The sequence below is a fragment of the Lepisosteus oculatus genome, chromosome 17 (assembly GCF_040954835.1).
Source record: "Lepisosteus oculatus isolate fLepOcu1 chromosome 17, fLepOcu1.hap2, whole genome shotgun sequence".
Classification (NCBI taxonomy): Eukaryota; Metazoa; Chordata; class Actinopteri; order Semionotiformes; family Lepisosteidae; genus Lepisosteus; species Lepisosteus oculatus.
In genome coordinates, this window is record NC_090712.1 from 18256529 (window position 1) to 18269835 (window position 13307).

A 13307-nucleotide genomic window follows, 5' to 3' on the forward strand; every position below is an offset into this window, starting at 1 on the left:
GGAGGAAACCTACCTGTTCTTGGTGATGATCACGAGCCACGAAGCACAGGGCTCAAACCAAGAGCTGCTTTGGACAGGACACCAGCCCACTTCAGAGTACACACACACCAAGTGACAATTTAAAGACCCAGTTAGTTATACTAGCCAGTATTCCTTTGGAACAGGAAACCAATCCATAGAAGAGTAGTTCAGTATTGCCAAGAAGCATAACTCACTAAGCACAAATGACAGAGCAAAACCGTGAATAATGGTCCTAGAATCTGACTTTCACAATACAAAATGTTTACAATACTGGAATGGAAGAATTTCCCATTCCAGTGATAAAATGGTTAAGATCTGAAATGGGACCAAATGCCTCTAAATTAAAAAAAAAAAAGAAACCAAAAGTTGATAGGGATTTGTTTTATTGCACCAAAAAAAACAATCAAGTACAATAAATTGTCTGGAATAGATTTGTTATTAACAGAAAAATAAGAACCCCAATCAACTGGTATTGCATTAATGTAAAAAAAAAAAAAAACTCTTCCAATGTTTCTCTATTATACACAGACCCAAACCAGACACCAAGACCCCTCATCTTGCAACTTGTACTGCACATGGTGTCTAGTCCAGAGTGGCACAATGAGCAGGCGAAGCATGGCCATCACACAAAACCATGCAGTATATTGAACAGTACATTAACTTTGCATTTGACCACATGACAAACAGGAAGTCTCAAGTTAAATTTTATATCCACATCTTTATCTAGTACATTTTCAGCCCCCAAGCACCAAAATTAACCTATACTTAGTGAGACAGAAGAAAGTTCTTTAACGTATGTGATTCCCTTGAGACAATCTATGTATTCTTGCAAATTAAAGCAAGAATGGAGCTGAATTTACAATGAAATGATACAATCTGATTTTTTAACAGTACAAAAAAATGCATATTTACAGTACTTGTCTTAAATGAAGTCCAAACATGTATATGCAAAGTAACTGGTAAACTTTCATTAAGTGCATTACAAAAGCTCACAAAAACTAACATTTAAAAAAATTCTAGTGCACCTCGAAAGACAAATTATACTGTTCTGCAAAAATAGAAATAGTCCTTACAAAAAGTTGTCAATGATGCCCCTAGAAAGATTTGTGATGAAACATGCTATGAATGTGACAAATATGAAAAGTCATTTGCAGTGTTACTGGCTGATGGCCGTCTAGAGGTTTTGCTCATAGTTATCTTTAATGATAAGGCAACTATCAAGGAATAAATGTAACAAAACAACCCCAAGAAAGCAAATAAAGAAAATCAATTTTCTTACCTACAGAGACAAAGTTTTAATTTTGCAAGTTATCAATTTAGAGAAGTAGTTTCTAAATCAACTTAAGTTTTTTTCTTTAGCAAAATGTATGACGTTTGAGTCATAACAGCAAAATGACATGCAAAGAAACAGGAGAAAAAGAACTTCTCTGCACAGCGAGAAATTGAAGTGTATATTCCCTTTTCTGGGAAAAATGATAAACTAGCACTTCCTGTCATTCAGAAAAGTCTTAAAAAAAAAGGACAATTTGCAAGTAAGGCTGCAGCATAACAGACAGTCGATTTCTTTGCTAAAAATTTCAATATTCATTCCTTTACAGTTTTCAGCAAACATCAAGGGAATTGTAGTCATTGTAAAACCCACATAAAGAGCCATTTCCTTTGCCAGTAGCTAACTCCTCTCTTGTGTGGGAGGATAGTAAACTTGCAAGGACTCATCACAGACGGTATATTCCCAATGGGAATGAAAACCAAAGGTTAGGTGGTCATCTGTCCTGTCAGAAAGCTCCTCTTTAGAATGCACACAGTCAACCAACTGGAATTCTTTGTCAAAACAGATTTCGATTTGCCCCAATGTTTGAGCCTCTTCCTCCTGTAAGGGAAGAAAAAAAATCTTTCAGGTGAGGTCTGTTGTATGATTGGGTTCCAGAGGGGTTTACTGTATCAGAGTACTACCAAGGTGTACAGTGCATCAATCCAGTCACGTCAGATTTGAGTTTTTCTATGCTCGCCTACAGAAAGCAGTGCCTTTCAAAAACTGGCCAAATGATTTCCAGCACGAATCCAAGAGCTCACTAGCATTTATTCTGGTCTACAATGTACAAAAACACTGACTGCAACAAGGCTACATGATCTGAATGTAGCACAAACTGAACTTTTTGCTTTTCACAGAGAGTGGCTGAAGATGAAAATTAGGAAATAGATTAACATTTTATTATTGATACTATTTTTACAATATTACATTTTGGGCTGGTCTAAATTGTTGCGTGATGATTCCTAGTTTAGAACTAGCAGTCAAAAACCAAATAAAACTAACTTTGATAACTGTGGAGAAAGTTTTGTATATTGTTCCAAATAACAAAATATTGCTAGTGCTTTGAATTTCTTGTGCTGCTACCAAACTTTTCCAAAGCAGTTTCTCCAATACAGAAATTTCAACAAAGACGGGCTGCAATATAAAAGTTAAATTGCTTGCTATACGCCCATTTATACAGCTGACCATTCTAATCAAGCAGTTTCATCGAAGTAACTTGCTCAAGAGTATCAGACAGGACTTGAGCCCACATCCTTCCCATTGCAAGTGGCAGTCCTGCCACAATGCTAAATAAAAGTGTTCCGCTACATAAAGCCTTCAAGCTCTAGAAGCAAGCAGGAGTACTGCATCAGCCATAAACACAAAAATACTCAAATAAAGGGAAACAAAAACCCACCTCTTTTGGCATTACACACTGAATCTTTGGTTTTACTCTGTAAAAGTTGACAATGGTACCCTTGATCTCATCCAGCTACAACACAAAAGAGTGTTAACTCAGTCTCAACATGAAAGTCTAGTTTGTTAAACGCAACTTATTTTTAGCCACTAAAAATATTTCTTCCTGCGAGTAACAATATACAAGAAAAAAAAAAACTTGTGCAGCAGACATTCCACTGCAGAAGTGTTCTAACATGATTTGCATGCAGGATTAACAAGTACACATTTGTACCGACATTCTGCGATCATTTGATTGCTATGGTTTAACCTTGATTATATCCATCACACTAAAACTTCTCTTTTGTGCATCATTATATATAAGGGTGCCTTGAGTAATTCACAGACTTACAACACTAAAAACATAGGATTAAGAATGGGTATTAACAATACATGACCATTACTCACACTGTAATATTTTGTTGATGGGACAATGTTAAATTTCTTCAAAATCCTGAAAATAAATAAAATCACTTACATTTCAAAACAAAACTAGTGGACAGCTCAATTAGAAAACATTAAATTGTTAATTAATGCATGTGCAATTACAAGTTATTCAGTTATTGTGACTTAGAATATCTGGCAACAACAGCCATTACAACTTCACTTACTCTGCTAAATCTGCCTCTTCGTTAAAAGTTATTTGAAAGGCAAATGACTCAACAGCTCAAACATATGCACACTGATTCTGATGGTATTGATGGAAGAGCATAGCATTCTCTTTCAAGAGAAATCAATACAGATGTGTACCAATACAAAATGGCAATGACAGACGTACCCATCAAGGTCCACTTTCTTGTATAGCTCCAGTGCTTTACCGAAGTATTTATGCTCAGAGTTCAGGGCTTCAAGTTGTGCTGCACAAGTCCCATGTTTTTGCCATTCATGACTCCTAAAAAGAGTATAGAAATACATGCATTCTGCACTGGTAACAAAATTCACACAATAAAAATCTATGTTATGGGGGGAGGGGGAGGAACTGTCTAATTTGTATTCAAGTCCTTTTTAACATTCATAGAATTGAATTTATGAAAAATTTGTCACACTGGTACATGTGCATTTGTCAAGAAGGCCAAAACCTTGCAGGACCAGGTTGCAAGAGTGAGCTTTTCAAAGCAAAGGATTATGATACACCAAGGTGCAGTAGGTATAGGAACACTCCGCATGGTGTGAAAGATGTTTGCCTAAAACTCGACTGTAGTTTTGGAGGTTCCAATTCAAGGCTGCACTTTTGGTTCTGGAAAGTTCTTGGATATGTCCTTGGCTTGTCTGTAAAATTAATAAGGGTATAAACACTTTCTATTTAGAGATGGTCAATAAGAGAATGAGAGAACTGACCTCAAAGAATTTTGGAGAGTATTTATATAATCCTATACTCTGTCAAGACATTTTATAACTTGTCAACAAACATCTCTTGTATTACTTGGCTCAACTGCTGAGTGATGGCCCGTTTCTCCCAGGAACCTGCAGCTATGCTGGAATGTCAGTCTGCGATTCCTGCGGCTCACTGGGCAGATAAATTAAGAATCGTACCAGAATTTAGTGGCACCTGACTGCAGCAAATCCGGCCACCACTTATTCATTTCTGGCATTAGGTCCTGAAAAACATTGCACAATGTACAGCAAAAATTTTAGGAAGTGGTTTTCATGTCTTTGTTTAAAGTCAGGATTAAAACAAAACTAGTTTTGCAGTTTCAGTGCCAAAAGGCACTTAACCAATAAACTAGAAACAGAATGAATCAACAGATTTGTTTTAGACTAAAATATAAAAAAAAAACATTTGCAGCATGCCCAAAACTGTTTGAAAATCTAATAACTTCATAATTCGGTAATGGAAACTGAATGATGTTCATTTTCATCATGTGACAGGCATTCAGTTTCTTGTGATGCTAAGCTACAGTATGTGCAGGTTTTATTGGAAGATATACTGGTACCTCTATCTGTCTTTCATCAAAAGGCCAGGAAGAATTACACATATCTGCTTTATCTGTCCTAAGAAAACAAGCAAGAACATTAGCGTGTTAACTTCAATGACACCCAAGTTAAAAACTCACAAGGTTAGTATTCATTTTAATTCAGTCAAATTTGACCGTAGCTTTTCACAGAAAGGCATGAAAGACATGGTCATTTAACATTTACTGAAAACGAGTTACAGCAGAGTGAATCTTATGATTTCCAAAAGCATATTTGCTTTCTAATTACAGACTATTTAAATAAAGACTCAAATAGATTGCATTTTCTCTGTACTAAAACATACAAAAACTTATTTAACCAGACAAAGTGATGGAAAAGAAATTCACATTTACAATGAGCTGCAGAAAACATTTATACAGTTAAGGCATTTTAGTGGAGCAATTTGAGCACCGCTTACTGTATGTGATGTCTTGGCTAGAACATCTTTTTATGAATGCATTTAAATATTCATGTAGTGGCCCTCATCTGTTACTAAACTTATATGGTTTATCTGTTATGATGAAACCCTTTCCAACTTGATTTGTGTGACGTTTCGTTTCACCATAACGGTTTATATAACCATTACAAAGATGTTTTTCCTTTTGCAAATACAATCATAAAAAGTAGTTACTGCTTTTAAAAAGACGCTTTCTCAAATTTGCCAAGCTTTCATGAAGCCAAAAGACTGTTGACCATTCATTTATCTCAAACCAGGACTACAATGGAAAATAACCACACTAAGGAATCCGTTCTTAAAGCTCTAACAGTTCCTTCCTGGTCTTTCATGGCTTTAACATGCATGTATTCAGCTGTGCTCATTGGTTAAGGCTTTTTCTACTAATGTACACCGAGTAAGGGAGGGAGAATACAGTACCTTTACAGGCTTATGGCTTGGCCCCACATTTTCACCAACCTGATGTACTTAACATTGCGATTTAGAGACCAACAACAGAATGTATAAACTTCTTACCAGAGTCCATGTAAGGTCCAATAGTTAAACTGGGAGCAAGTGATATGTTCCAACTACAAAACAAGGACATCAATAAGCTGACTGTTCATAATGATCCTCACAAGTTATTTTTATAAGTGCAGTTTACAGTGAAGAACATTCTCCAGCACATTAGGCCACATGTTTTATGAACAAAGGTTACGCACGAGGAGATGTTTCAGCACGCACGCTAATACCCACGGTATTTGAGTACTGTTGCCAGTAGCTTAATGGTACAAGAACTCCAACTATTAAACAATAAACGATGTATTGTAGTTGTGAAGTGACTATACTGTACAGCAAATCAAACAAAGCTGTCCTATCACATCCTTTTATTAATAACAGTGGGAGTCAGCAAGTTTAATTCCTTCCCGTTTCAAACTGCAAACATACAGGAATTTGTGACCATAGTCTATTGTTCTGTCTTATGATCTCTTGCCTGACAAACAACAGTATCAGCCTGGATCTGGTGTGACCCTAACCATTACATACAGAAACCACATTAGGCTGTAAGCATTTTAGTTTCCTCCTACATTCTTTACTGTGGTAGAGGCAAGCTTTCTACAGCTTGTTACCATATATGAAGTTAATCTACTTACAGAGCACAGGGTCTGTGGCCAGTGATGGGTCAAAATCAGCCTATTCCAGTCATGTCTGAAAAGCAGTTTTGGTACAAAATAGACTAATCAGGAAAAAATGACAAGGCATTGGAATTACCCCCCAAAGCACACTTGTGACAAAAGTACCCAGGTGTTAAAAAAAAGGGAAGATAACTGGATTTTCATACCCGTTCTGTCCTCCATAGCCTTAGAAGAACAATAACAGTTTTGGTTGATGTTTCATTTCTGAACTTTGTACTACATATGCTTATTTAATGTACTACCAAAAAAGCAGAACCATTTCAAGATACACTTCTCATTTTATGTAGATCTGCTGGAAGCATTTACTATGGACCATTACTTTGTAACTTAAGTGTCATAGTGCATGCTTATGATTATAAAGAACATCTCTTACTTGTACAAATGATTAGACATCGTCCAGACAGTATGGCCCAGGCACAGGAACAGCACCAGACTGAAGGCCTTCATTGCAGTATGGACAAGTAACCCTGTGTAGCAAAGCCAAGGCAAATCAATTTTCAAATTGTCAATTTTAAAACTCCCAATTCATTACACAGTGGGTAAAGTGCCCCTCTTATTTTGCACATTCGTTTAAGGTAGTTTACATTTTAATCATTACAAAGAGGGAAAATGATTAACCTTCAGCATTTGTAAGCATGTTCTGAACAGCGACCGCAGTTTGGAAATATCGCAAAACGCCGATATACAGTACATGGGGCAAGTTCATTTTTGTATTTGAAAAGTTATAGTTCCAGGAACTGTGACACGTCTCTTCTTATTTCCTGATTCAGAGTAACCTGCAATGCTGATCTTGCTATTATCAGGTCATGAGGTAGCACGAGATTACCTGCCGTGTCAGCAATTTTGGTTATGCATTTTAAGGAAGTTAAATCAAACTTGCAAGTAAAAAAAAGGCACAAAATGCTTTCAGGGGTGGGGTTTGTACAGTATGTGTATTGGAGAGGGGTATAAGTTTGCTCTGTTAAATGTATCGATCGCACGTCGTAGTCGCGTACTTCAAGTGGAGAGCATTTCTAAAAGACCGACCTGTGAGGACGGTTCAAGCTGTCAGCGCAAGTCAGAGTTTAGGAACAAAAAAAAATACTAGGGTGTAGAAAACAATGGGGAGGTATTATCAGTTTCTTAAATCTTTCCTGCACTGATGGCAGGCTCTCTTTTGTTGTTCGGTTAACTTTACGATGACAATGTCCACATACAGTGTTACTAGGAGCAAAAGCACTTTCAGTTACTTGATTTCGCACCTTTATAGCAATGTTCTGCTTTACACTAAGCTGACCGACGGTTTCATTAGGCAAAAAGAACAATTGTTAAACAATGTTAAACGTAACAGAGCGTAGCGCGAGAGACTAACACTTATTTAATCAGTTGTTTCTGCAGGAGACAGTAACGCAACGTCTCAGCGAATCGCAGCAGCGTCAACTTGAAACCTTGTTTTTCATGCCACAGCGGCACGAAACCCTGCCGCACTCTCACGCAAAACCAACACCGCAGTCAACAACACCCCGACAAGAGACGGATTCAAACTTGCCTGACAAGAACAGGAAAGCGCTTCAACCGAGACTGTCGTTGCCGCCTGGACAGACGATATGGAAGTGATCTGTGACAACCTCTTTCTTCTGGGAAGACTGCATGCACGTCTCCAGCTGAGCTTTAGCTAGTTTTAAGAGGACTGAATCTCCCCCCTCACACACACACACACCTTTAAACTCATGAAAGCGAACTGAACGGAAACACTGTAGCCGGACGGAGGCTGCGCGCAACTGTGCGTCATGTGAGCAGAAAGGTGTCCCTGCGGGCTTAGGATCCAGTGAATCACACCCTCAGGTTGTCTCGCTGTGGATACACGTCAAGACCGGCATCACCGACCCCAAAGGATTGCATCCAAATTCTCCGTTACCGACGCGTTTTCCTCAAATTAATGAAAAACGTTGCAAGGAGAATTCACGGTTTCCATAAGATTAGAATCAATTCCGAAAGGGCCGTTTAATTACACGGCAGCTTTTGTTTTTCGTGGATAGTAGCGTAAAAAATAAGAGTTTAATGTGTGAAAGTCAGCGAAACACTGGTTTATCTTTTCTTTTGCAATGATTCTCACGCGGAGAGCAAGTCCTCGACCACCATGCGAATCGATTAAAGACAGTTTCAAAACGCGCAACAAAGTGTTCCTCTGTTGTAGAAGTCGTAATAGCGAAAAGTGAAATGAACACAAAACGCACGGTTGAATGTTCAGCAAATTACACTTACGATTTACAGCTTAGTCCACTGCGGTGCTCCTGACTCCACACTGACTCAGCTGTCGTGACCGGTTTCAGCCACAGCGTTCATAGAGTTTATAAGGAAAGTTCGTGAGGCATGACACAGTTCAATGATCCTCAACTGTCAGTAATTTGTGTGATCATTCCTGACGTCATTTCCTCACTTCCTTCTTTCGCTTACGTCTTTCTCCCCCTCCAGCCCCTTGATCAGTCCTCACTCGGGGGTCCAGCCTCCTCGGCCTGTGGCCCTCAGACAGGCGGGATAAGATCACACTGCAGTGGCTGAAACACTCAATTAGCCGTGCGCTATTTTGGGATGTTTTTTTATTCCGATTAAATCTTAGATTGCACTAGTAATGGGACCTGCCGTGTACAGTGAATGGGTCTCCGGGCCATCAGTGTCAATGGGGATTTGTTCTCGTTGTTTTCCGTTATCGCTGTGCAAGACGAGCAGTTGGCAGTGGGCTCGAATTGATCTGCTGTCCGCAGTCTCTGCCCTGAGGACTGTGGGTCAGTCGCCCCTGCTGCAGCTGCGCAGTTGCGGCGATCCGGTGCAAACAGCTGCCGGTCGCGTTGCCGGGGCGACGGAACTGTCTGACCGAGGACAAGATATGGACATGTTAAGGAAAAGCAAACAGAGCCATACTGTAATGACTGCGAACTCCATCGTCTTTAGACAGTCGCCATAATCCACGGCTCAGGCACTAAATACTGTAGCCGGGGAAATAAGCCATGTGGACTTTTCGTAGCCAGAGCAAATTAACTTTTGTTTCATTTCCTAGTGACATGTCTTTTGCTGACTAGGATATTAGGATGCTATCGAAATTGAAAATGAAAGAAAGATGAAGATAACGCAAACGTGTTATAGAGCGTTCACGCTAGCTCCGAAGGCTTTGTTGTGCATCATTTTGGGCTACAGTAGCAAAGGAATCACCAGTTTGTTAGTGGGGTTCAGCATTAATGCAACCTACAGGGAGGGTCATGCGTTTGACTGTTGTTATGCAGCCGATTTCCGGGCAGTGTACCGTGGATTGTATGTCGTATTCATGTAATGAAGAAAGGTCGTCAGCAGTATCAAGAACAACTCACTGTACATATTGACTGCGTTCGTATAACACACTTCGATCAAGACATACAAAACGAATGCAAATAGTTATTTACTTTAGTAAGAAACAATGGTGAATTGGGGACAATTTACTGAAGGAGAACAGAGTTACATAAGAAATTGTAAATTGCTTTATTTAAGCAAAAGCAACGCAGATGAAGACAGTGGCATTTCAAAATATAGTAGCTTGCAATGTTATACAGTAAAATTATACAGTGACCCTACAGTTAAAGTAGGGATCGCTAGAAGACCTGGCAGGACATTTTGTAATCTGATACAACGTAAAGATGCTGACTGTAACGCCGCTAAATCAGCAGGTTAAGATCCTTATATATTAAATTATTGGACCTTTGATGATGGGAGAGAGGAATGAAATTAGACTGAAAATGAAATGAACAGTCTTCATGGATGGTATTTTTTTAAACATGCATCCATAGAAAGTATTCCCGTACTGTAATTTAGAAGCGTATCACCCACCACACAGTTTCTGAAAACCCAATCTGTGTTGTTAAAAATAGTCTTTGGCAGGGGTTATGAGGGGATAGCAAACTGTCTTAAGAAGCCTAAAAAGGTTTTGGTAAAGGAACGGTGTTAAACATCCCCAGAGAACTAACTTGAAATGAAACTTAAGAGTGAACTAATTCCACGTTGTACCAACATTGTCGTCTGGATACTCAAGATCGCGTGAGAGTTATTTTTAAGATTAAATATGGGACAACAATTTTAATTGCCTGCAGTTAATCGCATTGAAGACACTCCAGGGTCGCCTACGTTTCAATGCAATTTTTATGGATATCAAAACCATAACTCCAGAAGTGCACGAAAACCGACCATTATCTTTTCATTGAAAATATTTTACTCTGAAATTTGGCAAAGCCCTATTATCTCATTCTGTGGTTACTATTCTTGGGGTTAAATTATTAAAAAAAAATAGCACAAAACTCTTCTGCGGTTTAAAATGCCCTATCTCCGCATGAGATCTGCACATTAAACGATTTTCTTTAAAACAAAAAATGAAGGCGAACGTTGATGTAAATTCTATATATAGTTTCATGCCTGTCCATAAATGGGGAGGGAGTGAGGGAGCATTCCTCTACCGTGGGATAATATTTTTGTTTTCATCAGCAAGTGGCTCCCAGGCGACTTGAGGCTGATCTCCTCCTCAGCTCCGCAATCTTTAATTCTCTCTGGGTAAGTTGGTTTTCAATTCGTAATTATATCATCTCGTACATTAATGAGCACCCCTCCAGGTGGTGTTGCAAATTCACTTCTACAGTACCACTAATTCACTTGGAGCACTAATGCGTCTTGCTGAATGTCCAATGTGTGTGGGGGGAAATTGCAGAAAGGGGAAGATCTGGTGCTCCTGGTCAGCAAAATACAAACTACAAACAAGGAAACTAAACTTTTGCTCTTAAGGCATTTTTGAAATGCAAGCACAGGAAAAGCTCTAGCAATATGGGAAACATAGCGGCTTTAGAAATTGGCGGTGCAGACGTTAATTAACGTTCACGGATTAACCTTTTTAAAGGTTAATTGGAACTAATGTAACAAGGTTTAAACAAGATAATGCAACCTGTTGCATTTTGATTGTTACTTTATAAAGGTTAAGTGGATACGTTGCTTATTGCCAGTTACATTGATTGTTTTATCATTCTTTTATTCTTTCAGAATTAAGGAATTGTTCGCGGAAATAAAATATGCAAATGAAGAACGTTGCACGATGATTAAATCTTATGATGATGATTAAAATACGGAATTCCTACGGCCCTGTTTAAATTTATGATTTTCCCCTATATTATTGTGCTATTACTTGTATATGAATGTTTTAAATAGATTGCAAGACGTTCTGTGTTAGTCTTTAAAAACAAAATTGAAGGATAAAAAGCCGAGTTATTTCTTAAGATACGGACATTCATTTTTATTTTTTTACAAGTATTTAACCCTTTATGAGATATACTTGTTAGCGATTGAGTTATGAGCTCTGGTGAAACCTTGTGTACTGAGCTTACTTGGGAGGTACTGTATGTGAAGTGGGGTGAACTGTAGTGAGTATTTAAACGGGCACCAGTGATGGAGGGTCTCTGTTGCAAAAGAGGCCAACAGAGGAAAAGAAAACTGCGCGCACGCTTGATGCAAGTTGCATGAAGAGACCATAAACTGTTTAAAATAACTTTTAATTAAAAAAAAAACATGTACTGAAGGGAGCGTTTGTCTTGGGACTTTTATTGAATGGACATACAGTACAGTACTGTACGTTGTTATTCTAATTGGGCTACTTGTCACTTTTGGATTTTTACTGTACTTCAGAATACGTCCCATGTGGAAGTGCAGAGGCAGTATACCTGAGAATTAGAACTAAACATTTGACCGATATTGTCATTCATATTTGTGTAAAGCGCCCGATGCTAAAACTGTGTTACAAGATGGGATGATGAAAGACCTTATGCTTCTCCAAGCACGTAGGGGTAGCGACAGTTTAGCCACTGAGCCGCCAAGGACTCCCAAAAATATAGGTGACGGTAAAGGCATACTAGTAGCATGGCTTCAATGTTGGTGCCGTACTTTTGAAACTTTAATGGGTGAAGGCAGAAGAGATTGTACTTTGTGCCAAGTATTCTGTAGGGTTATATCATAAGTGAGTCTTACAGAACAAGTTTGATTGATCCAGATGTTACATGGAAAATAAACTGTCAAAACAACGAGGTACTGTACAGTACTTTAGACTTGCTACTGTAGCTGTTCTTGGCCAAATGATCTCCGTTTAGCTTGGGCTTCTAAAACTACTCTGCCCTCCTGTAGGAGATTTTCATCCAGGTCTAGAATGAGAACTTTTCTTGAACAAGCCCATGGGGTAGAAGAGGTTACCTAAGCTGTTGTCATCACCCATCAAAGCACGGCTACATAATATTTCTAGAAAATAAAATAGCAGCTGGAATGGAAGCAGAGGTGCTCCATCTGTTAGAAGAGTACATGTGTCTCTGTATTGTTATTTCTACAGTACTGTATCTACAGTACAACCACAATCTGGAGAAATAAAATGATGAGTACTGACTGACTGAAATACAGTCCACATTTTCTTGCTTTTCATAATGTGCGATTCTGTTTATGACAGCATTCTGAAAATGTAATGTTGCTATTTATTGACTTCATTCTTGTAAATAACCGTTTCATCAAACATTACTGATTATATTTTTCATAGACCTAAAGCCTATTACAAGAAAAAAAGAAAGAAGACTTTAAAGAAAACATTAATTTTTAAAGAACAGTTTTCTAGGGTTTTCTAGTTGTTATTATTATCTATTCAAAGATACCAGAGCACAGCATTTCTTATAAGGGCTGAAAACTGGCAAACATCTTGTGATACACGTTAATCTCAGCATGCATTGCAATTTGAGATGTAGAATATGATATAGAGTATATCTTATAGCATTCCTGTTGCTATTATAAAAAGTCTATGACGTTATTCCCATGGCTACATCACTGTAGGATGGTCATGTAACGTTAATTAATATGCAATGAGGAAAGCTACTATTGGGTTTGTCTTGTACCCATCCAAAAACTCAATGCCTTTAAAGTTAAAACCCAGATAACTGAA

The 13307-nt window shown here is 38.4% G+C and overlaps 2 protein-coding genes across 4 annotated transcripts in view; one reads left to right on the top strand and one right to left on the bottom strand.

Annotated features, from left to right (window-relative positions):
• Nucleotides 1–387: 387 nt before the first annotated feature.
• Nucleotides 388–9083, bottom strand: rnaset2 (ribonuclease T2). Of its 2 annotated transcripts, none has more exons than XM_015363051.2 (10): nt 8594–9083; nt 6723–6816; nt 6308–6362; nt 5691–5743; nt 4702–4759; nt 4301–4365; nt 3546–3659; nt 3176–3221; nt 2730–2804; nt 388–1891 (listed from the first exon to the last, which is right to left on the bottom strand). In XM_015363051.2, the coding sequence occupies exons 2-10, from the start codon at nt 6794–6796 to the stop codon at nt 1691–1693; spliced, it is 741 nt and encodes a 246-aa protein (XP_015218537.1). In that variant the 5' UTR covers nt 6797–6816; nt 8594–9083; the 3' UTR covers nt 388–1690. The 2 variants fall into 2 exon arrangements, with proteins under 2 accessions (XP_015218537.1, XP_015218538.1); XM_015363052.2 differs by lacking the exon at nt 8594–9083 and adding an exon at nt 7878–8094.
• A 1710-nt stretch (nt 9084–10793) lies between these two features.
• myom2b (myomesin 2b) overlaps nt 10794–13307 on the top strand; it is a 40169-nt gene continuing 37655 nt past the window's right edge. For both annotated transcript variants that reach the window (XM_015363049.2, XM_015363050.2), the window contains exon 1: nt 10794–10900. The gene's annotated coding sequence lies outside the window, so the exon portion shown is untranslated. The remainder of the gene's footprint in view (nt 10901–13307) is intronic.